The sequence below is a fragment of the Hemiscyllium ocellatum genome, chromosome 30 (genome assembly GCF_020745735.1).
Source record: "Hemiscyllium ocellatum isolate sHemOce1 chromosome 30, sHemOce1.pat.X.cur, whole genome shotgun sequence".
NCBI lineage: Eukaryota > Metazoa > Chordata > Chondrichthyes > Orectolobiformes > Hemiscylliidae > Hemiscyllium > Hemiscyllium ocellatum.
Window position 1 is genome coordinate 31,122,334 of NC_083430.1, and position 27,922 is coordinate 31,150,255.

Genomic DNA, 27,922 nt, shown 5'->3' on the forward strand with positions numbered 1-27,922 from the left:
TTATACAGGCTGATAACATTAAAAGAGAAATAAATTTCCCAGTGACTTACACAAGTTACATGACAAGATTTCAACTATTACATTTTTATTATTAAACTAAAATCAACATTGACTAAACATTACTTACTAAGCAATTCATACACAAAACTACAGATAGGATATTCCTTATTTACTTAACATTACTGCAAACCTTTCACTATGCTTATGCATTAAACTACACTCTCCATAGAAACAGAGTCATGCATTTAAAAAAAATGAAACTATGCCGGGCATTAGCAGGATATTCAAGCTTTACCACTCTCGAGTGAATGTTTAAGTGTCTTTTTGAACAAATTTCCCTGCACTCAATTTTCTGAGTGTAATTTCCTGTAGCAAGTTACCCCTGAAGATTCCTCAGTGTTCACCTCTCCACAATCTTCATTTCCTTTCCTTGAACAAGGGTTCCATCTTCATCAGCCCTCAGCTGAGCAGTTTCCAAATGGCACAGGAGCACCTGTTTTCGGTCTTCTCTCCCATTTTTTTCAGTCTGAACATCTTCAGGTATTAAAGCTTGTGCTTTACATGAATATGTTTCATTTGAAGATTCTGTTCTATTATAGCAGGTCACTTTTTTTAAAAAAAAACATTTATTCCTTCTCCATAATTGGCCTTGAGAAGGTGGTGGTGAACTGCCTTCTTGAACCACTGCAGTCCACATCTTGTGGGTTGACCCACAATGCCCTTAAAGAGGGAATCCCAGGAATTTTACCCAGCGACAGTGAAGAAATGGCAATATTTTTCCAAGTGAGGATGCTGAGTGGCTTGGAGGGAAACTTGCAGGTGGTAGTGTTCCAATGAGTCTGCTGTACTTGTCTCTCCAGCTGAAATGGTCAGAGGTTTGAAGGTGCTGTCTGAGGACCTTTGGTGAATTTCTGCAGTGCATCTTGTAGACAGTACACACTGCTGCTACTGAGCATTGGTGGCGGACGAAGTGGATGTTTGTAGATCTGGTGCCAATCAAGCGGGCTGCTTTGTCCTGGATGGTGTCAAGCTTTTTGACTATTGTTGGTGCTGCACCCAAGACAAGTGAGAAGTATTCCATCACATTCCTGACTTGTACTTTGTAGATGATGGACAGGCTCTGAGGAGGGAGGTGGTGAATTATTCACACCAGTGTTCCTCGCCTTTGATGTACTCTTGTCGCCATTGGTTTTATTTGGTGAAGCCAGTTGAGTTTCTGGCCAATGGTAACTCCCAAGATATTGATCGTGATAGTAATACTATTGAATGTCAAGGGGTGATGTTTAGATTGTCTCTTATTGGTGAATGTCATAGCCTGGCATTTATGTGGTGTGAATGTTATTTGTCACTTGCCAGCCCAAGCTTAGATATTGTCCAGATCTTGTAGCATTTGAACAAGGACTGCTTCAGTATCTGAGGAGTTGCAAATGGTACTGAACATTGTGCAATCATCAGCAAACATCCCCACTTCTGACCTTATGATGGACGGAAGTTGATTAATGAAGTGGCTGAAGATGGTTCAGCCTAAGACTCTACCCTGAGGAACTCCTGCAGAGATGTCCTGGAACAGAGATGACTGACCTCCAACAACCATCTTTTAATGTACTGGGTATGACTGCAACCTGCAAAATGTTTGCTGCCTGATACCCATTGATTCCGGTTTTGCCTGGCTCCCTTGAATCCACATTGAGTTGAATGTGGCCTTCTTTTATTGTTTGATGTCAAGGGAATATAGTTCTTTTGTCTATGTTTGAATCTAGGTTGTAACAAGGTAGGGAGCTGAGTGGCCATGGCGGAACCCAAGCTGGCATCACTGAGCAGGCTATCGCAGGGAGATGCTGCTTGATAGCCCTGTTGATGGCACCTTCCATCACTTTCCTGATGATTGAGAGCATACTGATGAAATGGGAACTGGCCGGATTTGATTTGTCCCACTTTTTATGTACAGAATATACCTGGGCAATCTTCCACATTGTAGGGAAGATGCCATTTTTAGAACTGTACTGGAAATGTTTGGTTAGGGGAGCGACAAATTCTGGAGCACAAGTCTTCAGTACTATTGCTGGAATGTTGTCAGGGTCCACAGCCTATATACAGTATTCAGTGTCTCCAATGATTTCTTGATATCACGTGGAGTGAGTCGAATTGGCTGAAGATTGGTATTTGTACTGCCGGGGACAACTTGAACAAGCCAAGATGGATCATCCTCTCAGAACTTCTGACTGAAGAATGCTGGGAATGCTCAGATTTATCTTGTGCAGTGATGTGTTGGACTTTTTCATCGTTGGAGGATGGGGATATTTGTGGAGCCTAGAATTGTTTAATTGTCCACCATCCTTCACGACTGTAAATGCGGCAGGATGGAGATCTTAGATCTAATCTGTTGGTTGTGGGCTCACTTAGCTCTGTCTATCACTTGCTGCTTATGCAATTTAGCATGCAAGTAGTCCTGTTGGTAGCTTCACCAGTTTGACATCTCATTTTAAGTATGCCTGTTGCTGCTCCTGGCATGCCCTCATGTAGTTTCCATTGAACCAGCATTGGGGATATGCTGGGCCATGAGCTGCTGCTTATGGCCCAAAGCACCTCATGGATGCCTAGTCTTGAGTTGCTGGATCTTTTCAAAATCTGCCCAATTTAGCATGGTGATAGTGCCTGCAACAAGCTGGAGGTCATTCTCAGTGTGAAGGCATGGCTTTGTCTCCACAAGGATTGTGCATTGGTCAATCTTACCAATACTGTCATGGACAGATGTACCTGCAGCTGGTAGATTGGTAAGAATGACATCGAGTATGTTTTACCCTCTTGTTGGTTCCAGTCTAGCAACTAGGTTTCTTAGGACCCAATCAGCTTGACCAGTAGTACAGCTGCCGAGCCATTCTTGGTGGTGGACATTGCAATCTCCAACGCAGTGTACGTTTTGCGTCCATGCCACCATCAGTGCTTCCTCCAAGTGTTTTTCAACATGGAGGAATACCAATTCATCAGGCACAGGGCGACAGTACTTGATAAGCAAAAGGATGTTTCCTTGCCCATGTTTAACCTGAGGTCACAAGATTTCAAGGGATCCAGAGTCAATGTTGATGACTCCCAGGGCAACCCCCTCTCACTGTATACTACTGTACCACCACCTCTGTTGGGTCTGTCCTGTTGGTGGGATAGAATATATCCAGGGATTGTGATGGTGAGGTCTGAGACATTGTCTGTAAGATATGATTCTGTGAGTATGACTATGTCAGGTTTTGCTTGACTAGTCTGTCAAGCACCTCTCCCAATTTTAGCACTAGCCCCCACCCCAGATGTTGGAGAGGAGGACTCTGGAGGATCAACAGGGCTGTTTCTGCTGCTGTCTATTCCGGTACCTACATCAATGCCAGGTGGCCTGTTCAATTTCATTTCTTTGAGACTTTGTAGCAATTGATACAACTAAGTGGCATGCTGGGCTATTTTAGAGGGCACTTGAGAGTCAACCACATTGCTGTGGATCTGGAGTCACACGTTGGCCAGACCAGGTGAGGATGGCAGATTTCACGTTAGAGATACGGATAGATTTTTCCAATGATTAACAATGGTTTCATGGTCATCAGTAGATCCATAATTCCAGATATTTTAAATTAAATTCAAATTGCACTCTGTGGTGGCAGGATTCAACTAAGTCCCCCAAACATTTGTTTCTGGATTCATAGTCAAGCTGACTATTAATAGTCAATATGACTAAACTTGCCATAACATAAACTTGGCTCAGGCAGAATTAGTAAGAAGCTGTAAGAGCTTATCTCTCAGGAGACATTTCCCCATTCCTCTCTATAAACTGCTCCATTTTACCTTGAATTAAAAGGTACAGTTTAAAACAGTCTTATAACATCCAACAGTTACAGCAATATAATATAGAGGTCCAATACAATAAGGTCCAAAACAGAAATTGCTGGAAAAGCACAGCAGATCTGGCAACATCTGTGGAGAGAAATCAGAGTTAATGTTTCAAATCGAATGACCCTTCCTCAGAACTGGGCTTTGCACAGCAGATCTGGCAGTATCTCTAGAGAGAAGTCAGAGTTAATGTTTCAGATCCAGTGAGCCTTCCTCAGAACAGAGCTTTTCTAGCAATTTCTGTTTTTGTTTCTGATTTCTAGCATCCCAGTTTATTCAGTTTTCATTTTGATTAATTAAGTGCTGGGTTACTTTGTGAAACATTGCATAGAACATTATGTGCAAACAATTAGCCATAGGCAATACTATACAATATGTTAGGTCCACTGCTTTTCATCATTTATATAAATGATTTGGATGTGAACATAGGAGGTATACTTAATGAATTTGCTGATGACTGCAAAATTTGAAGGGTACTGGACAGAGAAAGATTACATCAGAGTGCAATGGGATCTTGATCAGATGGGCTAATGGGCCAAGGAGTGAGGTACTGTATATTGGAAAGGCAATTCAGGGCAGGACTTACACACTTAATGGTAAGGTCTGGGGAATGTTGCTGAACAAAGAGACCTTGGAGTGCAGGATCATAGTTCCTTGAAAGTGAAGTCGCAGTTAGATAGGATCATGAAGAAGGCATTTTGTAATCTTTCCTTTATTGGTCAGAGCATTGAGTATAGGAGTTGGGACGTCATGTTGCAACTGTACAGGGTATTGGTTAGACCACTTTGGGAACACTGCATTCATTTCTGGTCTCCCTGCTATTGGAAGGATGTTGTGAAACTTCAAAGGCTTCAGAAAAGATTTACAAGGAAGTTGCCAGGGTTGGAGGATTTGAGCTGTAAGGAGAGGTTGAATAGGTTAGGGCTGTTTTCCCTGGAGCGTCGAAGGCTGAGGGGCAACATTACAAAGGCTTATAAAATCATGAGGACATAGATAAGGCAAATAGACAAGATCTTTTCCTGAAGTCCAGAATTAGAGAGCATAGGTTTAAGGTGAGAGGGGAAAGATTTAAAAAGGTCCTAGCAACTTTTTCACATCGAGGGTGGTGGGTGTACGGAATGAGCTGCCAGAGAAAGTGGTGGAGGCTGGTACAATTACAACATTTAAAAAGCATCTGGGTGGGTATATGATAGTGCTGACAAATGGGACTAGATTAATTTAGGATATCTGGTCAACATGATGAGTTGGACCGAAGTTTCCGTGTTACACATCTCTATGACCCTCAGTCCCAAGCCAAAATGACATTGGATTAGACATTGCTTGGCAGCAAGTGACAGGAATGAATAATATTTTAAAAGTTTTCTTGAGCATGAGTTAAACTGGTAAATTATAACCTTGAAATTATATTTTACAAATATTATTTGAAGAGGAATTTAATGTGATTGTATTAAATTAGCTCAAAATACACATATTAGTTTAAGTAAAACAGGACAATTTCATGTAAATGTAGTAGATATTTACACATTAATATCTGCCCAGTACATCTAAATTAACATCACATTGCTTTATTTCAGTAATGCTTTGTTGAAATATTATGATTTATATTATGTAAGTAACACATTTTGAAATTGAAACACAATTTATTAATAAGGAAATACCTGTTTATTTTACTTTATAAAACAAAACATTGGGATGAATCTTCCTACACTTCCTGCACCTTCACCTGTCAGAGCTTTTCTTGATCTGAACTTAGTGGGCTAAACCATGTCCCTAATTGGCACAGGCCCCTAGATTTGGAGGAGAAATTTTGGTGACTGCTACTAGCCTGTTGAAGCCTTCAAGACTGTTCGTGCCTGCCACAATTGATATTGTGCGGCTGCTGCCCATCAGCAGCAACGAGAACTCTTGTGGATCCATGGCTTCAGTAACTAGGGACAATAGAAGGGGCACACATGCAGAGCTGTGGCTAGACATGTCCCAATCAACAAAGAACTTAGGGCATACCTTTTAAAGCTACTTTCTCAGATCCCATTTCCGCTCATCTCAGAGAAAGTTCTGAAAATCCTCAGCCTACAGAAAAATGATAGGGACTCACCAGTGTCATTAGGACTGGAAAAGGTGAAAAACGTAACAGTTCCTCATTTTTATCATAACTGCAAACTTTTTAACCAGAGGGAAATTTTATGAGTAAACACACAACTAAGAGCTAAGGATGAAAACCATCTGAACTGGCTGTGAATTTGGAGCTGATTTATGTTTTCTGAAGTTTCAGAAAATCATTTCAGGTTTATTCAGTTTGATACATAACGTACCAACAAACAGAGCAATAGTGTTGGTCAGTACTTATCTTGTGTCTGTGACTCACTTGCACGACAATTCAATGAGTTTGTGTTGTTTGACAGGTTGAATGTGATTTGTCGATCCCGCCACAGATCATGTGGGGTCTGTAGACACTGTGGGAAATGTGGTGTTTAAAGCGTCCGGCAGATTAGGAGCATGTAGGTTTGTGCTCTCCACTGATGCCTCAGCTTTGCTTCTGCATGCTCCCAATTCTCTACATATTCAATGCCTTCCTGAATAAATCATGCTAATTGGTCACAAGCCAGGAGCACGTTTGAATTGACGGGAATGTTAATTTCTTCAGTGATAGTTTGACGACACCCTCAAAGGATCGTACTGTCCCCATGGCTGTGTTCCTGTCATCATCAAGCTCAATGTTGAACAGTTGCTTCCGAAGCTTAGTGTCAGGCACACAAATGACATGTCACATATGACTGCTTTTGAGTGAGTAGCACCTCAGTACTGGCCATGTTGGTTTGGCAGAGGATGCTGCTATTGCGCTATCTGTCTTGCCATCAGATTTGGAGGATCATGCAAAGGCACCACAGATGGTACTTTTCCAATGCCTTGAGGTGCCTGCTATTAGTTGGCTAAGTCTCCAAAGCAGGCAGGAATTGGGAATCACTGATCAGTAAACCTTCACCTTAGCTTTAAGGTTGAGTTCCTCATTCTTAAATACACTTATCCTGAGCACTGATGATGATTTTTGTCATCTACGTTGTTCTTCATCAACAGAAAGTTCCTAAGATATGGAAAATGGAGGACACTTTCAAGGACTTTGCTGTTGATCTTAAAAGATGGTGGGAGATGTTGTAATGTGGAATATTGTTGGAAGAATAATTTAATTTCCCATCATGAATGGCCCATCTTCTCACATGATCTATAGGAGTCAAATACGATGTGAAACTCAGTTCCTGTTGTATTGCATGGTGGTAAAATCCTCCCCTTTAATGTTGCTGACTTCTACATGTAGTACATCAGGTACTATTATTGGTCTATGCTAACCAGGTGACACATTGAAGCAACTGAATAATTTGAAATTAAAGGCTGCCTTTATAAGTGAATATTACATTTCCCTTCCAATGTATTATGTAATTAATAAAATAAATTCTATAATTAACTAAATTTTTCTAACCTCCTTATACATTTTGCCTACACTTTTCAAATCAATTCCTTCACCCACATTTTTCTATACCCTTGTAATCAAGGCCTGGCCAAATTTCATCCTAACATTTTTCAAGCCCAGCAGACCATTACATGTTCCGACTGATGATTCCACCATTTCTCACTGTCAGATGCTGACTCCAGCTACTTCTGTAGGTTGCAGATTCTAGTCACAGTCTACTCATTCCCTCAGATGTCTAAGATTCCAGAATGAGAGTAGAAAAACAGAGTGTGAAGGGGAAATGTACATAAAATGTGGGAAGCAAATTGTGACAGATGCAGTGTAAAATAAAACTGACACAAATTGCAAGAATAACAGAAAAGTTCACGGCAATGGAAAGAAAAGCAATTAAATAAAATTCAGAAAGCCATACAATGGCTCCTAGGGGAACCCCAAACTTCCTGTCATAGATATGTACATGATGCATCTGAAATAATCACATGGGATCACAGTAACAAAGCTGAGTCTTCTGCAATTTAAATAATCACAAATCAGAATGCACAATCCTGAGGAAGCACCCATAGAATAAGTTCGAATTCAGCTTTGGTGTCTGCCCATCCTAAATAAAAGCAGTCACAACTGCGAACGAAATAAAGATGTGACATCAGCTCAGGCAGCTGATGTAGAAAATTGCATTCCACACTTGAAAATACTCAGATTAAAACCACAGATGCTGGTTGAGAATGTGGGTTTCACCTTTAAAATAAGGGCCAGTTGGGAGAGTTATAATCATCATATATGTATTTTTAAAGCACTATTCTGTGCAATTAATGCTTTTTGAAAGCTCATCTAAGTATTTGGTGAACAAAACCACCTTGCAAGGTGATATTTGACAAAGGTTTTTTTAGCTCCTGTATATGTTTAACAGATGCAGGGAAGTCACTATTGGTTCAGATACTGAGTGTGATTGCTCTGAACAAAATATTATTTATAATTTCACTGTAATTAACTATCACATGAATATTCGTTTCCTATTTAGGGAATGAAGTGGATTTAAAATTGCCAAGTTCAACATTAGAGTTTTTCCTACCACCTCCCGACCCTGGCCTGTAACTTGAAACACAACCTGCATACGTGGAAGAGCAGCCACGCACTCCCCAGGCACTGCGCCTCCCAGCGACACACCGCAACCAAACCTGGCGGCGGCCGTCTACCCGCCTACTTGCCCTTTGCGGATTGGCAGCGGATAGCCGGACGTACTCAGTCTGCGTGGCGGCGATTGCTCAGCTCTCCCGCCAATCATGCTAACTAAGCTTGTGCGACGCACCGCGGTCGGTGCGCTTGCGCGAACACCAGGCTCTCCCCGTCCCCCAATGCCCACCCTCCCTCCTCGCTCCGTCCGCTTGACGTCGCCCAGTGCCCGCCCTTTACGTCCGACCATTGGGTCATCTCGGATGATTGGCAGCAGCCTGTTGACGGGTCATCCGGCGCTGATTAGTGACTGGACATGTCAATCAGAAACACCCGTCCTCTATTGGTCAGCCGGCGAGTGTTAATAAATAGTGATCGAGGCCAGACAAGCGGCCTAAGTCCCGCCCTCTCCCCTTTGCTAGCCAAGAGCCTGAGACCGAGAGAAAATATTGGCTTGGACCGAAAGGGGTTGGTTTCATTTGATTTAATTCTTTGTTTGAAAGGAGAAGAAAGCGGATGGAGGGCGAAAGGAGGGGAGGCATGAGGGGGGAAAAAATATTTTCAGAATTTAACGTTATTCGGAATTAATTTATTTTTCCCCCCCATTTGTTATGTTAACATTTATTTGGAAAAAATAAAGAGGAAACTGTATTGAAGAAAGGAAAGGCAGCGAAGGACAATGAAGAGGCGCAATGCTGATTGCAGCAAGATCAGGAGGCCGTTAAAACGGAACAGAATCACCGAGGGGATATACGGCAGGTAACAAAGAAAAAAAAACACGCACAAAATGCAAACCTTCGACACCATAACAAAGGTTTATTATTATTATTAGTCGTTATTAATGAAAATAAATGGTACCCTGCCATAGTGAGGGAAGCGTTTGCTGGCGCTGGTTCTGGGTGTGTTTCCCTTAGACTAGGCCGCAGAGAAGCCTGGGGCTCGCGTAATAGAGAGGGCGGGGGGGAGGGGAGGTATTTGGAAACAGCATTATTTTCTCATTTCGGATGTTCTGGAAATATGTCTTTTGTATAATACTTTTTTTTTAACAAATAATGGTTAGAACGAGTGCTTCTATCTGTTGTGGTGCTGCTGTTTTCTAATGACATTGTAATGAAAGCAGAGTGAGGTGCAGCAGAGGGCTGCTGCTGTTACATACTTCAGTCAGACCTGTCACATTCTGGTCTCTGACCAGATAAAGTTCTAATGCACTTCTGATCTGAATTGTGGACTATCTTTTGTACTGTATTACTTTTCTTTGGTGTTGGACATGACTGATCAATTTTGAAAAGTGTTATCCTGTATTGTTTTTGATCTTATTGATATTTGGCAAAGGTGTGAACAATTCTGAAATGCCTGTGCTTTCTTTCTTTTGTTATTCCAATGGACAAGTTTCTTTCCCTCCTCCCTTGCCTATTCAGTTTTAATGATGTCACTTTCAACTATGACCGAGTAGGTAATTTTTAACAGTTTTACAGAATTGATTTTTTTTCATGAAGGGAGGAGTTGATAGTAATAATCAACTGTTGTACATCATGGCTTTCTGCAATTTTGTATTGTCTATGTAAAAGTGTCTTTTAGTTTCTGCATTTCACTTTTTTTAAGTAGAAATTGTACCATGAAATTTATATTTGTTTTGTTTTCTCCCAGTCAAGATTAAACATGGCAAAATATTACTAAATTAGCATTTAATGTTTCAACTGCCATGTTTTATTTTGAATGAGATCTTATTCCAGATGTTGTAAAATTAAAGTACTTAGTAATCCTAATACTTTAGCATTTTGTATATCAAAGAACTATTTAAAATCCAACATACTTTTGTGTGCAACTGTGATGATCAAAGTCTGCATTTATGGAACATAATTCAAAACCAATTAAATATTTTTTGAACTAAAATCATTATTGAAGTGGGGAGGTACATGATGGCCTGTTTGTGCACAACAAGATCCCATAGAGAAGTCAAGTGAATGACTGACTAGTTTTATTTTAATGGGCATTGTCTGAGTGAATACTGGCCCAATCACCAGAACTCCCTGTTCAAAATAGTGCTTTTGGGCCTTTTATGTACACATGAGAGTACATACATGACCTCAGGTGTACATCTCAACAGAAATACAACACTTTTGAGCACTGCATGAGACTTTATTTGGATTAGTAATCTCGTTTTTTGAGTGTGGCTTGATCTTGCATGCTTCCAACTTGGTGAGATCACAACCACTGATATGAAGGTGACACCAAGTGTCCTTGAAACTCTGACCTGCACTTTTAAGGTAAAAGTTGAGAGGCTGTTGTCAACAAACAAGATCTTCAACTGATAGCTTTTCAACAGTGGTGGTAGTATAAAGTTCTTGAAATTGTAAGACAATGGTGTGGCTAGGTTGATGCAATCTAAGTAGAAAATTTTTATCCCCACTGGAAGTATGTTTCTGATGTTTTCATAATGAGAAGCAAGTTTTTTTTTTGGGAATAGTTAGAAACTTCCACTGTATGGATGTGGGAAGGGGAAAGTTGTAGTTCATGCTGCGCATAGGATCTACTTTCAGTGTTTGAATATAACAGTGGAAGTTTGATGACTTGGAATTCAGTTAAATGTAGATGTGACAGTTAGTTTGTTTATCTTTTAATACTTGACTGGTAATCTAGCTGATTTACATGGTTAAAGTTAGTTACACCTGAGACAAAAATGTTATCTCAAACTAGTGTAGAAAGAAACTGAACCAGCTTTTCAGTTACTCCTTGTCCTTCTGTAACTGAATTTGAGTGCTTTTTTTCTTACTGCAGTTGGGTTCAACTGTCAAGCCTCCAGATGCTGGGAGCCTTACAGTTGATGACAACTGCTCATATCACAGCAGAGCATTAAATTGAAAGAGGTGTTGCTGTGTGAACGTGCCCTAACATTGATCAGCAATAAACTTGTAAAACCATACCTATTTATTTCATCAACACTGATATATTTAGCAAGTTAGACCAAAATACAACTGATGTTAATGCACAAATGTTTAGAATGAATAATGCTTACGTAAAACTAATTTGAGTTGCCTGAGACAGTGGCTGTAAAGTAAATATTTTTAATAAAGCTGAAGTTGGGATTAGCTAAAAGGAAACTTGAATCTAATTTTTATATCTGGTGAGGTGCACAGATATAGGAGACTTTTGATACTGCAGAGACAATAAAGTGTTTAACTGTTTTGAAATGTGCAGTGATTATACTGTTGTTATTGTCCACAATATTGCAATGCAAATTTGCTGTAAGTCTAAACTTGAAACTCTGAGACATACTTTGAATTGCAAATTCATCTGGTAACTGAACTCGCATGATGGTGAGTGCAAAGATGATAGCTTGACAGTTTTTATTGCAACAGTTCTTAGTGAATGTTCTTGGTTGAGATTGTGTCGTCTTCATTGACCATGACCACATACCATGCCACTGAGAGCCGTATCGAGGACCCTCACTTTGGAAGATTGGTCTGATTTATTTCAATGCTTTGTGAATACCTGTGCATTGAGGAAAGAAAATAATTTCTTATCTAATTTATGATTCAACACTAGTACATGTCATTTCATATTGCTCCTGCCATGGCTTAAAACTCATATCACTGCACTGTATTGAATCATGGTTGATTGTTTACATTGAAGTTGAAAAATACTATGTCAAAACATTTAACCCATTCATCTCAGGCTGGAGGTAACTTAAATCAGTTCGGCTTCTGACTTGTGATTTCATGTTATTTATTAATGTGCGAGAAACTAAAAGAAAAATGCATAAATAGAAGAGGCCCCCTGGCTATTTATTGATACTGGACATGTGGAACAGAACAGTTAGTTCCCACCATTTTCTGAATGTGTTTCGTTAGACCAATATGTTAGTGTAATCCCTTTTTCATACTTGTTATGCAAATTGCTGGAAAAAAATGTAAACATATGGCACCATGCTGTGGGGAAAAAAAAATCAATGACCCATGTTGTTACTAATCTGTTAATTGATCAAGTTTGGGAAGTAAAATGTGGAATTGCGATTTACACAAACAGCATTTTGCCTTTGACCTCCATTACTTTGAAGCACTTGTTGGATTTGTGCATTAATTTCCTTTAAACTCAACACAGTTTTAGATTTTGGGCTTGTTGACCAACATAAGGGCTTATGCCCGAAACGTCGATTCTCCTGCTCCTCGGATGCTGCCTGATCTGCTGTGCTTTTCCAGCACTACACTATTGTTGTTTTACTGCTGATCAACCTCTCTGGCCCAAAAAAGGAACACTTTGCACTTAGTTTTCCTATAGTTGGTAAACTGAGAAATTTTAAGAACATTTTTTCTTAGAATTTTTGTTTCTTTTCAATCTTATTTTGCTCTGTCTACTTTTTATGTAAAATTTGTGCTTGGATTCCCTCTAATTCACCTTCCTCCCATTCTGATAACTTTCAAAGTCCTTATGTATAATAGTTTAATGAATCAGCCTTTCTCTAGATTCTAAGATGTCTCCTTGTCCTTACCAATTCTTTTAATAAATTCTCATTTCCAGCAGATTATGGTGCACATCACTACTGAGTTGAAATGTGCAAGAAGCAGTCTTTTAATGTATGCACCACGGGGTCCCCTCTCCCAGCAAAATGAGCTCACAGATGTAGTATACCCAAAGTAGCATGATTCCAAGATGATGGGTCTACCATAAGCAGTAGTATCGGTTTTGTTCTAATTTTTCTAAAATAACAAGCCTGTCTTTGTATAAATTAAAAATTTTATCATGTTAAATCCTCTTATCAACATTTTTTTTTCTATAGCCTGTTACAAATCTGTTTTATCCAATCAGTAGAAAATTGGCTGTCTGCACACTTTAACAAAATTTTAACTTTCCGGTTTTATATGCAAGTAGTTTATAAATTACTCTTGATTGCCTATTTCATGTACATTTATTACATTTGACATTTTGTAAATGTCCATATTGGACAACTGTTGGTATAAAAAATATGAAATCATAGTTGAATAGTAAATGAAGCAGAGGAGAGATGAGGAAGAACCCTTTACTTGTGTTACCGTGATTTGGAGGTGCCAGTATTGGACTGGGATGGACAAAATTATAAGTCACACAACACCAGATCATTGTCGAACAGGTTTATTTGGAAACACTAGCTTTGAGTGTATCACAACCACCTGATGAAGGAGCAGTGTTTTGAAAGCTAGTGCTTCCAAATAAGCCTGTTCGACTATGATCTGGTGTTGTGTGACATAACTTTTGTTATAATCTGGAATATAGTGTCAGAATAGATGATGAGACCAGTTTCATCATGATTTTTAAATGACTTGGAAATGCATATGTAAAAGAAACTAGTTGCAACAACAGGGAGTGAAACTAGTTTTTTTTTCAGAGACGGAATAAAGCAAATAGCCTGCCATGAGATTACATGATGGTATGATTGTTTTACAAGAAAGTGTGTTTGGCTATATGTTCAAACTTTAACTAGGAGATTTTTGGAAATTCTAAATGCTCAACTGTTTTATGTTGGTACATGCAATAAACACTGACTGCAGAAAAAGTTAGTGGTAACACCAACAATTAGGAAAGTTGTCTGTGTGTGTTCCACTTTCACCATGTCATGAAAAACCCATGAAATCTTTTATTATTATTTGCAGGCATCTTTATTTGTACCATTTTTCGGAATGACCTGTGATCCTTAGTTAATGCCTTTACAGTTTGCAAATGCTGAGTATACAAACACTGACTGTTACTGTGTCGTGGTACGGTTGCTGCTTTCTGTGCAATGTGTTCAATAGAATTATATTGCTTCCTATCTTTGGTTGTCTATATTTTGTAGGTAGAGTTGAAACTGAATTAGTTTAATTTACATTTGGTGGATTACAATAATACAGTAAAACAAATGCATAATTCTGTAGATGCTGGAAATCTGAAATTAAAAACAAAATACTCAGTTGGTCATCCAGTATCTCCAGAGAGAGGAAGAGTCCTATTGTTTCAGGTTGGTGACTATTTTTGTTAGCTGTGCGCTGTCAAATCTGAGTTTAACTAGGCATTTTTAGCTATTTATACTTTGTTCTTGTTTTCATTTCAGATTTCCAGCACCTGCAATACTTTGATCTCTAATTCTTTTGTGACCCAGATTGATATGATTGAAATATATTCATTTTGTATTCATGGGGACATTGTTTATGGGTTCTGTAGTTGCTGAATTTACTATCACTGTATAGTATGTTGATTCTAATTAAGTGACTTGTGTGACTTAAGACACAAGTTTCTTCTTTAGTTTGTAAATTACTCTACTCTTCTGCAATTCCCACACCGTAATAGCTTTTTTTTTTAAGTTAGCTGTGGTATCCTACAGAAATGTTTTAAGATCTATTTGAGAATAGTTTGTGATTGATGGAAGTTAATGTATTATGATTTAGGGGTGGAGAGTGACTGCCCTTGAGATCAAGTCAGCATTTGACCAATTATGGCATGATCAAACCCGAACGCTGGAGTCCATGAGAGTGAAGGGAAAAACCCTTTTCCCTGGTTGGAGTCCAACCATAGGTTGACGTCCAACAACCACAACTAGCTATCAGTCTCAGGACATCAATGCAGGAGTTCCTGAGAGTAGTGTCCTAGATCCAATCATCAGTTGTTTCATCAATGGCTTTCCTCCATCATAAAAGACATTTATCCAGTTATCAGCAGTGTTCAGGACTAGTGACAATACAGATAATAAATGGTCTACATCAACATCCATAACATCTGAGCTTGGGACTGATGAGTGGCAAATAATATTTTACAACCCACAAGTGCCAGGCAACACCATCTACAATGACAACACCACATAATGTTCATTTTAATTACCATTGGTGAATCCCCCACTATTGACTAAAGGTTACCATTGATCAGAAACACAACTAGATGTTCCATGAAAATTCTATGATAATGAGAGCAGTTCAGAGGCAAAATCTATAGCAATTAATTCTCCCACCTCATCCCACGTCATTACCCATGAAGTATATCAGGAATGATACAGTGCATTCTATTGACTTGGATAAGTGAAACTCCAATGACACTTGATCTTAACACCCTCCAAGACAAACCTGCCATTTGATTGGTACTCTAGCCACTGCCTTCACCACCAATGCATTGTAGCAGCAATATGCCCAACCTATAGGATGCACTACAATTACTCATTAAGGCTATTTAGATAGCACCTTCTATATGCTAGTTAGTGTTGGCAGCAGGTGCACGTGAACACCTTGGCAAGTTTCCTCCAAGCCCTGCACTATTCTGTCTTGGATGTTTATTGCTGGGTCAAAAACAGAGAAAGTCCTTCCTAACAACTCTGTGGGCGTTCCTATACTGCAAAGACTGCAGCTGTTCAATTGTCCTTCTCTATGTAAATCAAGCATTTCTTTTCATTTTATTTCTTTTCACAAAACTACCTTGCTCTCATTCTAAATCGCAAAAGAGCAGATGTAACATTTCTGAAACATAAATGATTTCCCTAAGGAGTTTGTGTGAACATTTTGATACTGCAGGGATAGCAAAAAAATTTGATTTCTAAATATATAGAAATGTCCAGGTGACCCTCAGTAATTGAATGCAATATTTATGATATATTTAAATTTCCACCTCCAGTTTAATTTACCATATTATCTTCCTTTTTTGGTCTAGTAGCTACACTATCGGTATTATGTAATAATAGATCTGATATGTGTGTTTTTTAAATAATTTATGCTCCAGGCCTGCTGTTTAAAAAGTATTGTTTTACATTAACTATGCTTTGTTCTTTTTTGGTACCTGCAGTCTTTATTATTTTGACTTTTCTACTCTTCTGAAGGTGAAGCTCTCTAGTACTTGACTTTTCATTTTTAAGTCTCTTGTGTACTGGTGAACATTTCAGCTATGGGAAATATTACAGCTGATTCAGTCCTGCATTCAAGTTTAACTAATGCTAATCTCTAGCTAATTCTGCTCAGTTATTGTAGTTTTGAAAAGTCCTTGAACAGACTATATGCAACAATTATAGTGGTGCCCAACAATATGGCAGTGAGAATCCAGCAATCTAAAATTGTTGCCTAGTCATGACATTGGTAATATCTGACAACAGCCCATCCACAAGGAAAGCAAGTTTGAATTTTGGCAAATTCCTTCCTCATTGTCAATCATCTGAATTGAGAGGAGCCACTGGGTTTACGTTTTCACTGGTTGCTTGCTCAGGTGATACTCGGTTATGATGTTGTTAGCATCATTGTGCTGCAAATCTTTATACAGTCTTGACTGAAGAAGGTGCTCGAGAAGAGCATTGAGCTAACATTTGGTTGTAACATGAAACTTCAACAAAGTCAAGGTGTTGCATCATTCAGTTACAGGAGTCATGGCTGACACAAGGCAGATTGATCACAACTGTAGCAATCTTTGTAGTCTCAGATCAACACCACTGGATTTCCTCCGTGCAGTGTCGTTGTTCCAACCATTTTAATCTCCTTCCTTGACAGTCTTTGTTTAGAAGATCAGAAGTGGGATTGGTTGTACTTGCAGATAGAGCAAGTAATTAAGGAAGTTAACAACGTTTCCGTTTATCACGGGGAAGCTCAATAGAAAAGTAGAGATGTTATACAGGACACTGGTGAGATTAATACCTGGAATGACATTCTTATGTTTCCTCATTGGAAAACCATAAGACATAGGAGTGGAAGTAAGGCCATTCGGCCCATCGAGTCCAATGGCTGATGAGCAATTCAACTCCACTTATACGCATTCTTCCCGTAGCCCTTAATTCCTTACTAGATCAAGACTTTATCAATCTCTGCCTTAAAGACATTTAAAGTCTGTCCTCCGTGGCAATGAATTTCACAGGCCTATCACTCTCTGGGTAAAGAAATGTCTCCTCATTTCTGTTCAAAGTTGACTCCGTGTAATTCTAAGTGTGCTCACAGGTCCTAGTCTCCCTGCCTAATGGAAACCACTTCCCCTGCGTCCACCCAATCTAAGCCATGCATTATCTTGTATATTTCTATTAGATCTCCCTTCAACCTTTTCAACACTAATGAATACAATCCTAGGATCTCCAGCCATTCATCATATGTTAGGCCTACCCTTCCAGGGGTCATCTGTGTGAATCTCCATTGGATATGCTCCAGTGTCAATATGTCCTTCCTGAGGTGTGGTGTCCAGAATTGGACGGTATTCTAAATGGGGTCTAACTAGAGCTTTATAAAGTCTCAGAAGCACATACAGATCTACCTGGTTCCTAAACTGATGCCACTATCCCATGAAATGGAATATCTCTCTCCCACACCAATTTCTTAGCCACGTGTTTGCTTCCCTAATTTTCTTATCCCCTTGCCAATTAGCACATGGCTCGGGCAGTAATCCAGCGATAATGACCCTAGAGGACCTGTTCTTCAATTTTCTTCCTAGTGCTTGATTGCCAGACAGGTCCTCCTTCCTGGCCTTGCCGATGTTGTTAGTGCCAATGTGGACCACAACAACTGGATCTTCTCCCTCCTCCCTCCTGCTCCAATATCCTTTCACACTGGTTGGAGATGCCTGCCTGGTGCCAGGTTGCAGGACAACACACCCCAAGCGGGATTCCTGACCTAGCTTGCATAGGATACTATCTGTCCCTCTAATTGTAGAATCGCCTGTAACAACTACTTGTTTTTATGCTCCCCCATCTTGGAAGGCCTTCTGCACCATGGTGCTGTGGTTCGTTGGCTCATCCTGTACATAGCCCTTTTCCTCATCCATATAGGGAGCTAAAATTTCATACCTGTTGGGCAAGGTCAAGGGCTGAGGCTCCTCCACTCCTGAATTTAGGATCCTCCTACCTGCCTCAGTTGCAGTCACACCCTGTTGTCCCTGATCACTAACTGAATTTGAATTACTTAATCTACCGGGTGTAACTGCCTCCTAAAACAAAGCGTCCAGGTAACTCTTTCCCCCTCCCAGATGTGCTGCAGTATTTGAAGCTCAGATTCCAGAGTATCAATTCTGATCTGGAATTCTTCCAATAACCAACACTTGCTGTAGATGTGATCAGCCAGCTCCCACATCACACAGCTACAGTACATCACCTGTCCAGCCATCTCTTCCTAGTTAATTAATTTATACAAATTTGAGTCAAATAATTTCTAGTACTTCTCTAAGGTCTTATTCAACTAAACTAATAGTAAACTTTTAATCAGTCAATATCAGTTGGAACACCTAATCTTAGTAACACCCGAGAGTCCTTTTTTTTTTGGTTAGAACAACAGGGCAGGTGGGAGACACTACATGTGTAGTGTCTCGGGATTCAGCGGCTGCCCAAATATATATCCAGCAGCCCTCTGCTCCTTGTTGTGGCCTCTCCCTCTGTTGCTCCTTTAAAAACTGTTCTTGCGCTCTCCCTTCCTGGCAGCCATCTGTTCTCTCCATCCTCTCTCATCGCCGCTCTGTAAAAATGGAGGCCTAGAGCCATGGACAGACTAGGCTTGTATCTGCCAGGGTTTAAAAGAATGACCGGTGTCTTAATTGAAACATCTAAGATCCTTTAGGGTCTTTACAAGGTAGATGTGGAGAAAATGTTTGTTAATTATTGGAGACTCTAGAACTAGGGATGACAATTTTTAAAATCATTGATCGCTGAAACATTTTCTGAGGGTCATCTGTCTTTGTGACTCTGCTTCCATTACCTTTAGGAAAGAGTCCTTGAATATTTTTAAGGGAGAGTTAGTAAGAATCTTAAAAACAAATCGGAAACTCAGCAGATTTGGCAGCATCTGTTCTTACGATGGGTCACTGGACCCAAAATGTTAACTCTGATTTCTCTCTAAAGATGTTGCCACACCTGAGTTGTACAGTCAGTTGTGCAGCTTGGAATCAGACTCTTTGGTCTAACTTGCCCATGCCACCCAAATATTCTAAATTGATCCAGTCCCATTTGTCAGTGTTTGGCCCATATCCCTGTAACACTTTCCTATTAGTGTACACATCCAATGTCTTTTAAATATTGTACTTGTACCAACCTCCACCACTTCCCTGGCGGCTTGTTCTATACGCACAACCCCTCTGTGTGAGAAAGTTGCCTCTTGGGTCCCTTTTAAATCTTTCCCCTCTCCTCTTAAAACCTATATTTTCTAGTTTTGGATGCATTCCCCTACCGTGGAGAAAAGACCTTGGCTATTCTGGGTGGCACAGTGGTTCAGTGGTTCGCACTGCTGCCTCACAGCGCCAGGGACCCGGGTTCAATTCTTGCCTCAAGCAACTGTCTGTGAAGTTTGCGCATTCTCGCCATATCTGCATGGGTTTCCTCTGGGTGCTCTGGTTTCTTCCCACAGTCCAAAGATGTGCAGGTTAGGTGAATTGGCCATGCAAAATTGCCTGTAGTGTTAGGTGCAGAGCTAAATGTAGGGGCATGGGTCTGGGTAGGTTGCTCTTCAGAGGATCGGTGGGGACTCAATGGTCTGAAGGGCATGTTTCCAAACTGTAGGGAATCTAATCTAATCTAATTCACCGTTAACACTCCTCTTTTTGTTGTCCCATTTCCCCCCCCCCTCCTCGGTCAAAGCAAAATGCTCAGAGACACAGTATAGTTTTACCTCCTTCATCTTTATTCCAGGCCCTGGAAGGAGAGAGAGAATGATTACCCATGTGCACAGAGACATAAATTCTCGGTCTTCTCTGAAATAGCAGTTTCTTAATGAATTATAGAGTCACTTTACAGGGAGGAGCATCCAGATAAGGCAACATACATATTGATTGGGTGACCGTTAAAATAGGCAAATGTCAATAGCAAAGATTAAGCTATCTGGTGTTACACAGTGAATTTTCTTAACCTTAACTGGCTTCACATAATGAATACTTCTCACCTTGTTAAACTGATGTTGCATACTGAATGCTACCAATATTGTTAAATGGCTCTACATACTGGATGCTTTTCCACCTTGTTAACCCATTACCCTCACCTCCAGCACCCCATTGTTAACTGCATGTTCTTGTCTTTCCCTACTTGCCTTTACCCAATACACACTCTCAGATGGCCAAGATCTTCACTGATAATGTCCTGAATGGGGTAGTGGGTTGGTACGTCATTGCCTGGAGACAGAACTGAACAAGACATGTTGACATTGCAGCTTCAGTAGCATGGAGAATGAGTCATTCAGTATCTGATTCCCTGGGGTTTCTGTACCGTTTTACAATACTCAAATGTGAGACAATGCATAATATAAAGCTGCGACACTGTTTGATGGACTTGAGCCCTGTCCAGGAACAGCAGTCTGCTTAATTTTTGCCTTAGCACCTGCATTCTACCCACCACCTCCGCTGCTAATAAACAGTGGCAATTGCATTTAAACACCACCTCACACTCTACCACAATCACAAAGGAGGACAATAGTAGTAAAATCTAGAACATTGTCCCAAATTGGATGTAATTTGGCATTTCCTTATTGCTGTTCAATCATAATCCACTTAAAACCATTGCCGCCCATTAACATGTGCTTTTATTCCAGATAAAGCTTACATGATATCAGGATAAGAAGGATGGGCAATGCAGGTTACTTTGATCTGTCACCAACCTAAAAGGATTGCCTTAAAGCTGTAGTATTTCAGAACTGTGTAGTCAACCTATTAGTAAGGATAAGTATTCTGCTGTAAATCGTAACAATAAATAATGGTGTAATCTTGCTGATGTAGCTCAAAGCTTTCCTTGGCTTTGTTTCTAAACAAGTAAACAATGACTGTCACCTTTTTCAAATGTAAAATATATAAACCTTCAAAGACCAGAAAAGAATTTGTTACAATCCTATTTCTAAATTTGAGAAGCAGCCAGATAATCTGGCCTTCTCTCAAAGATTTAAAATTAACAGGGGAATAAAAGATGTTATTCTCGCCTCTCTTGTGGGAAAAAAAACTTACTGCTGCCTTGTTTGTATTTTGAAATGTATTACTGTTGAGAATTATTTGCTTCCAGCTTCTTTCTCTAATCTGATTACCCTATTGATAATCATATGTTAACTCTGCTCTGTGATTTGGCTACAAAGATGACAGGTTGTGTGTTATTCATTAGTTAATGACTCACTCATGCCTGTGTAGTCACATGCATGAAGCATATCAAGGAAAAGCAAAATAGATTTTTTTTTTGGAAAGATTTGTAGCTCAGGTTGAGGTTCTGAATGTAAATTTGCTTGCTAAGTGAAAGATTTGATTTCAGATGTTTTGTCACCATGCTAGGTAACATCATTAGTGAGTCTCCAGTGAAGCTCTGGTGTTATGTCCCACTTTCTGTTTATTGGTCTTAAGGTGGGTAATATTATTTCTGGTTCTTTTTGTAACATATTTCTCTATATTCAATTCATCAGCAAATGATCCAAAATATTCCATGCAAGCTACAGTATAATATCTTAATCATTTAAATTTGTATTGTCAAGGGTGTCAATGTATGCTCTGTGGCTTTTCATGGCAGTGTCTTGTGTTCTCTGCACACTTATCAAGCCAATCTTTTGTTACTAAAGCCTCTCACTGAACACCAAAGGATATGGTAGCAGAAGTAGACCATTCAGCCCATCAGGTCTGCTCCTCAATTCAGTAAAAATGTTGATTGGATAATTCTCATTGCTCTTTCCTACATTTTTGCTATAATCCTTGATTCCTTCCTGATTTGAAAATCTGTCTTCCAGACATATTTAATAATACGGCCTCTCCAGCTTTGATAGATTATTCCATCAATTCACTACTTTGTGAAGAAATTCCTCCTGTCTTAAATAGGTGACTGCTGTCCTGTCCTAGACTACCTCACAAGGAGGAACAATCTCTCCATACCTATCCTGTTAAGCCCCTAAGAATTTTGTATGTCTTAACTATGATAAACACCAGTGTGTATAAGCCTAACCTGCTCAACCTCTCTTTAGAAGAAAATCTTTCCATACCTTGAATCAACCTTGTGAACCTTCTTTAGTCTGCTTTCAAATCCAGAAAAGTCTCCCTTTTAGATAAAGGGAGGCAAAATTGTTCACGCTATTCCAGGTGTGGTCTGACTAGTGCCTTGTGTAGTTGTCGCAAGAAATCCAATTTCAGTACTCCATTCCCTTTGAAATAAAGGCCAGCATTCTGTTTGCCTTCTCAGTATACTTGGATACAAGTTTTGTGATTCATGCACATCTGTACATCATCATACTTTATTGCCCACCTTTTTTTTGTATCCTTCACAAATTGAGCAATTCATTCTCTCCCTCTCTCTCTCTCTCTCTCTCTCTCTCTGTCTCTCTCTGTGTCTCTGTGTCTCTCTCTCTCTCTCTCTTACATCAATTAGTTCCTCTGTACCTACTGTATGTTTCCACCTAAAAGATTCTAATAAATTTGTCAGAATCCTGCTGATTGATTATATTTTTTATTTTCAAATGATCTGTTCTTGTATCTTTTAAAACCGTTTCTTAACATTTTCCCAAAAATAGATGACAAGCTAACTGGCCTATAGTTGTCTGCTTTTGTTTTTAACCTTCCTGCCTTTTTGGATAACTATTATATTGGCAGTTTACCAATCCTTTTAGATTTTTTCCAGCATGATTGAACATTACTACTAGTACATCCAATATCTGTCTCTTCAACATTGCAGGCAGTCCAAGGTTTTTTGCTTGAATGGTTCTGGGAGTCAGGACTGTGCACAGCCCTTCAAGGTTTGCACAGTAGAAAAGAAAATTAGATGGAATGCTTTCTGTAACTACTTTGGTTGCATCCAAGGATTTTAAACTATCAGGTCCTAAGGGCTTTAATTGCATTTAACCCATTAGATTGATCAGTAATTTTCCTCGCTCTCTTTTCTCCCACAAGTATTCTCTACCATGAAGATTGATGCAAAGACATCTGCAACTTAACAGTGAGTGCTGCAGTAAATGACTCTTTCAGCCTCAACATCCTTTTCTTTTTTTCTCGTGTACTTTGTCATTTATGAATGATGTTTTAGCAAGGCTTAATTTCAGAGTAGAATCTTTGTCGTACTGATGTTTAGCCATTTTGTTGGTTTTGTATTTGCATTTTGTTGAAGATGGTGTTTAGCAATATGATGATCCACAAGGATTGTTTTAGTAATTTTGAGAGAGAGTTTATGCTACAAGATAGACCATGACATAGAACATTTTGAGGTTATAATCAAAGCACCTAACACAATGCTAAAAGATTGTGTTTGATAGGATAGATTTGTATTCTAGATAAATTTGAGTGAGGGAAATCAATTGCCTTGTTTTTTTATTTTAATCAATTGCACTGCACAGGTGGTTGATGTGAGTATGTTATCCTTGATGAGTTCATGCTTTTCAGAAGTTTGAACAATAGTTTCAATTACTCTTTCATATAATTCCTTGTATATTTCTAATTGTTTGCATAACATTTGGTCTGGAATTAGTATTTTATTTGCTATTGACTGCAGTTTTGCCTGACCAGCTGTGATATGCCAGAAAGGCAAATATTCAGGGTATTTTTTTTGTTACTTTCAAAGAATGGAGCTCCTTTTTTTTATCTCAGACTGCTGTGGATGATATTGTTGCTTTCAAGGTCAAAACTATCCCGCATTTGCAACTACAGCTCAAAAGATTACTGTATCTCCATTTAGTACTTTCTCACTAGCCCATTAACATAGAAATTTGTTTCCTTCACTAACTTACTAATAAATGAATTCATACTGGGGAAAGTTCATGTTAGGCCATATCACAACAAAATGACTAGTTAATGTAGACCGGTTTTTTTTTTTTCCCCCCTTTTTTTGCAGTCAAGGGGTGTTCGTGACACCACTTGCCTAAATGTGACTATAGATGCTGGCCAAGAAAATTGGTAATAACAAAATATTTGATTGTAGAGTTTCTCTCCATTGACCTGACAGCTGTTTGGTGCCTCTTTCTACTGTTGAACATCACCAAACTTTTGTGGCAGATATAGTGCCACAGATAGTTATAACAACTTGCGGAATTCAGATTTGCACATTCATCTGATTTTGGTTGCTTGAAAAGTGCTTTTGCAATCAATGAGCAACTTCTTTCTGAAGGACGTAAACAAAAAGTCATTTTTTGCCGTGTCTCCAGGAACTTATTGCATTAGGAAAGCTGATGTGCGCATTTATGATAAATAACTTCAGTTAACTGTCTTGGGTGGATTTTATAAAGTGTCATAATGTGGGAAGTTATAATTTCCCCTTTGAATAGAACTAGGTTTACCAAATGGCATTGAGGAAAAAAAATTCCAATAATTTATTTGAATTCTAGTTGAGGAAGGTTTACAAGGATTTGGAGGGTTTGAGTTATTGGGAGAGGCTGAATAGCAGGGGTATTTTTCCTGGAGTGTTGTTAGCTGAGAGTGACCTTTTTAGAGGCTTATAAAATCATGAAGGGTATGGATAGGGTAATTAGGCAGGTCTTTTCTCTGGGGTGGTAGAGTCAAAAACTAGAGGGTATATATAGGTTTATGTTGAGAGGCAACTTTTTCACGCAGAGAGTGGTGCATGTATGGAATGAGCTGCCAGAGGAATTGATAGAGGCTGGTACATTTACAACATATTAACAGACATCTGATGGGTATATGAATAGGAAAGGTTTGGAGGGATTTGGGCCAAATGTTGGCAAATGATACTAGATTTACCCAATATCTGGATGGCATAGCTCAGTTGGACTGAAAGGTCTGTTTCTGTGCTGTACATCTCTATCACTCGATTCATTCCTTTTACTTTTCATGAATTTTAGGCATATCTTTCCTGGGATAAACTGTGTATACTGTTGTGGCAATGGTGCATCCTGTTTGTGTGAAAAATATCCCCAATGTATTTGACACTTGGGATGAATCAATTCTCTGCTGTCTGGGAAATTCTTCATTTCCAGTATCTTAACAGTACAATATAAGCCGTACTGATCAGATTTGAACACTCAATATTTTCATACATTTTCTAATAATTAAGCATGTCACATTAAATTATAGTCTGATGCTTCAGTTATGTTTAGATATGTGCAAGATTTTATCCTGTCTAGTGTTGCCTTTTGAAATTTCATCAATAGGTGTATTCTATCCTAGTTCTTAATATGAAGTAGGAGAAATATATAGCCTAACTTTTAAATTTAATCTGTGCTTTATTTTCTCTTTGCTCCCAAAGATGTCAGAAAGGCCAAAAAGGTGCTGGATGAATGCATGGTTTTCAGCACACTCCATATTTGGCTTTCATTTTCATTTCCCTTTTGTCTTCTGATAGCTGTTTGATCTCACTTGTTTTTTTTGTCGTCTTTTTTTCCCCAGAATATGCACTGATGAAAGAGCCAAGAACTTGAGTGAGGCAGTGTAAAATGACATATGCAATTTTTTTCTACTTTTGTCCCACCTGATTTTTTTTTTCAACTTGTATAATAGAAACTTAACTGCTCTTTCACATTGTTCAAATTAGGCCAGAGGTAATTATGTTTAAAATATATAACTATTGTTGGAGAATGCTATTTCTTGCTCTTTGCTAGGTCTTAGGAAGGATTTCTAAAAGGGAGCCAGAATATCTCTGAAATGAATTTTTGCATGCTTCTAATGCATCTGTCATTGACTTCAAAACTGTTTCACTGTGAAATTGCAGCTACAATGCTTGCCAATGGAATGAATTTAGAGTTCTTGTTAAAAGTAACAGCAGCATCTTATTCCACAAACGCTTCTTCAGCTGTCAATAATGTTAAGTACAGCTTGTTGTAATGTGCCTTTTTACATCTGGTTTTTAGCAAAGATCTTGGGAAAGGGCAATATCTGGATTAACAGCTGTCTGAGACAAATTTCCATTTGGTACGCAAAACCTAGCCTAATGACTGGCTGTACAACCTGATTGCATGCTTACAGTTCAAATCATTTGCCAAATGTTGAAGTATTTGACCTTTTGACAAGGTTCAGCCTTGACTCAGGAAAATAAAATTTGCTGGACAGAGTTGGGTTTTGAAGTAATAAAAAGCACTTTGCCAGTTTCTAATTTTGTTTTGAACTTCAATATCTAGGCCCCTAGAACAGCTTTGCCTGATGAAAAGTTGTGGTTTTAAGATTTAAAGTTCCGTGTGTCACTGAGACTATTCAAATATTTTTCTCCTGAATATCTAACTTTGAATCATAGAATCTCTTCAATCTGGGATCCTATGATTCAAATGTGGAAGTAGGTTTTTTGGCCCTTCTAGTCCACACCAACCCTCTGAAGAACATCCCACGCAGACTCATCCAGCTATCCTTCATTCCCCATGGTTCACCCACCTCACCTTCACATCCCTGGACACTATGGGCAATTTTCCACCCAACCAGCACATCTTTTTACTGTGGGAGGAAAAGGAGGCGCTGGAGGAAACCCATGCAGACATGGGGAGAATGTGTGAACTCCACACAGATGCCAGAGGCTGGAATTGAACTCATCCCTGCTGCTGTGAGACAGCAGTGCTATTCACTGAGCCACTTTTGGTCATTTAGAAATGATAAGAAAAAGTAGGGAAAAAAGAAAATGAAGAATTAAAGTATTCTAATTTTGATGATATCCTCCACTTGGATAAGCAAAATAACTCATTGTAACAGAATACAAATATCCAAGGTATCTGTCAGACCTTTGTTCAAACAAGAGTTTTTGAGCTTGTATGTACCCTGTAATCCGTTTTGATGTTTGCTAGGAAAAAAAAACAACTGAGTTTTTTGAACGTAATATGATTAGGAAATGAGTTTCATTGTAAAATGCATTGAGAGCTTTTTGGTATTGTAGTAGAACATTTAGGGTAATATGCATTTCAGTTCATATCATGTTCCTTTATTCAACTGTTTTGGCATAATCTTTTTGGCAAGTATGTCCCGAGAAGTCTCCCCTTTATGAAGAGCATTAGAAGTAGCTGTCAAAAATTTGCCTTGTTAGGGAGAGACTTGAACTGCCTTGGAACTGCTAGCATGGTTTGTTGCCATGTTCCCCAAGACCTTGTGCAAACATTTGGAACTGGATGTAGGTTTGCTTTGCTGAGCTGCAAGCGCTTCATCCAGAGGCTCACTGAAGATGTTGCCTAGTATGGTGACGAAACGTCTGAAAATGAATCTTTTCAGCTCAGCAAGCAAACCTACATCCAGAACCTCAACCTGAGCTACAAAATTTCTCAAAACTCGTTAGAGGTTTGGAACCACAGCTTTTGATATTGTAATTATAAAAGTTGGTTATATGTATTCATGTGCAAAAATCCTAATTGTTTTCTAGCTATATCTACTATTTTTGTGTTTTAGAATCATTGTATTCTTGTGCATTTTGAGGGTTTACAACAATCCAGTTTTTTTTTTATCGAATGAAAGCAAGACTTGCAATTGTTGGTAGCTTTCATTGCAAACAAATGTCCCAATGTGCTTTACAGTCAACATTGTGTATCTGGAGAAAGTTGAGGGAATGCTTGGGTTGCACAGAAAACTTAATATATTGTTTGTGGTTTGAGCTCTATTATGGTAAGTGGG

At 39.1% G+C, this 27,922-nt stretch overlaps 1 protein-coding gene across 4 annotated transcripts in view; it reads left to right on the forward strand.

The window, feature by feature from the left end:
• Positions 1-8,925: 8,925 nt before the first annotated feature.
• The window catches only part of maco1b (macoilin 1b), a 104,820-nt gene continuing 85,823 nt past the window's right edge, over positions 8,926-27,922 (forward strand). For 3 of the 4 annotated variants that reach the window (XM_060847215.1, XM_060847217.1, XM_060847218.1), the window contains exon 1: positions 8,984-9,265. In XM_060847215.1, coding sequence (XP_060703198.1) covers positions 9,186-9,265 — 80 coding nt within the window. In that variant the 5' untranslated portion in view covers positions 8,984-9,185. The other variant, XM_060847216.1, reaches the window with a different exon arrangement.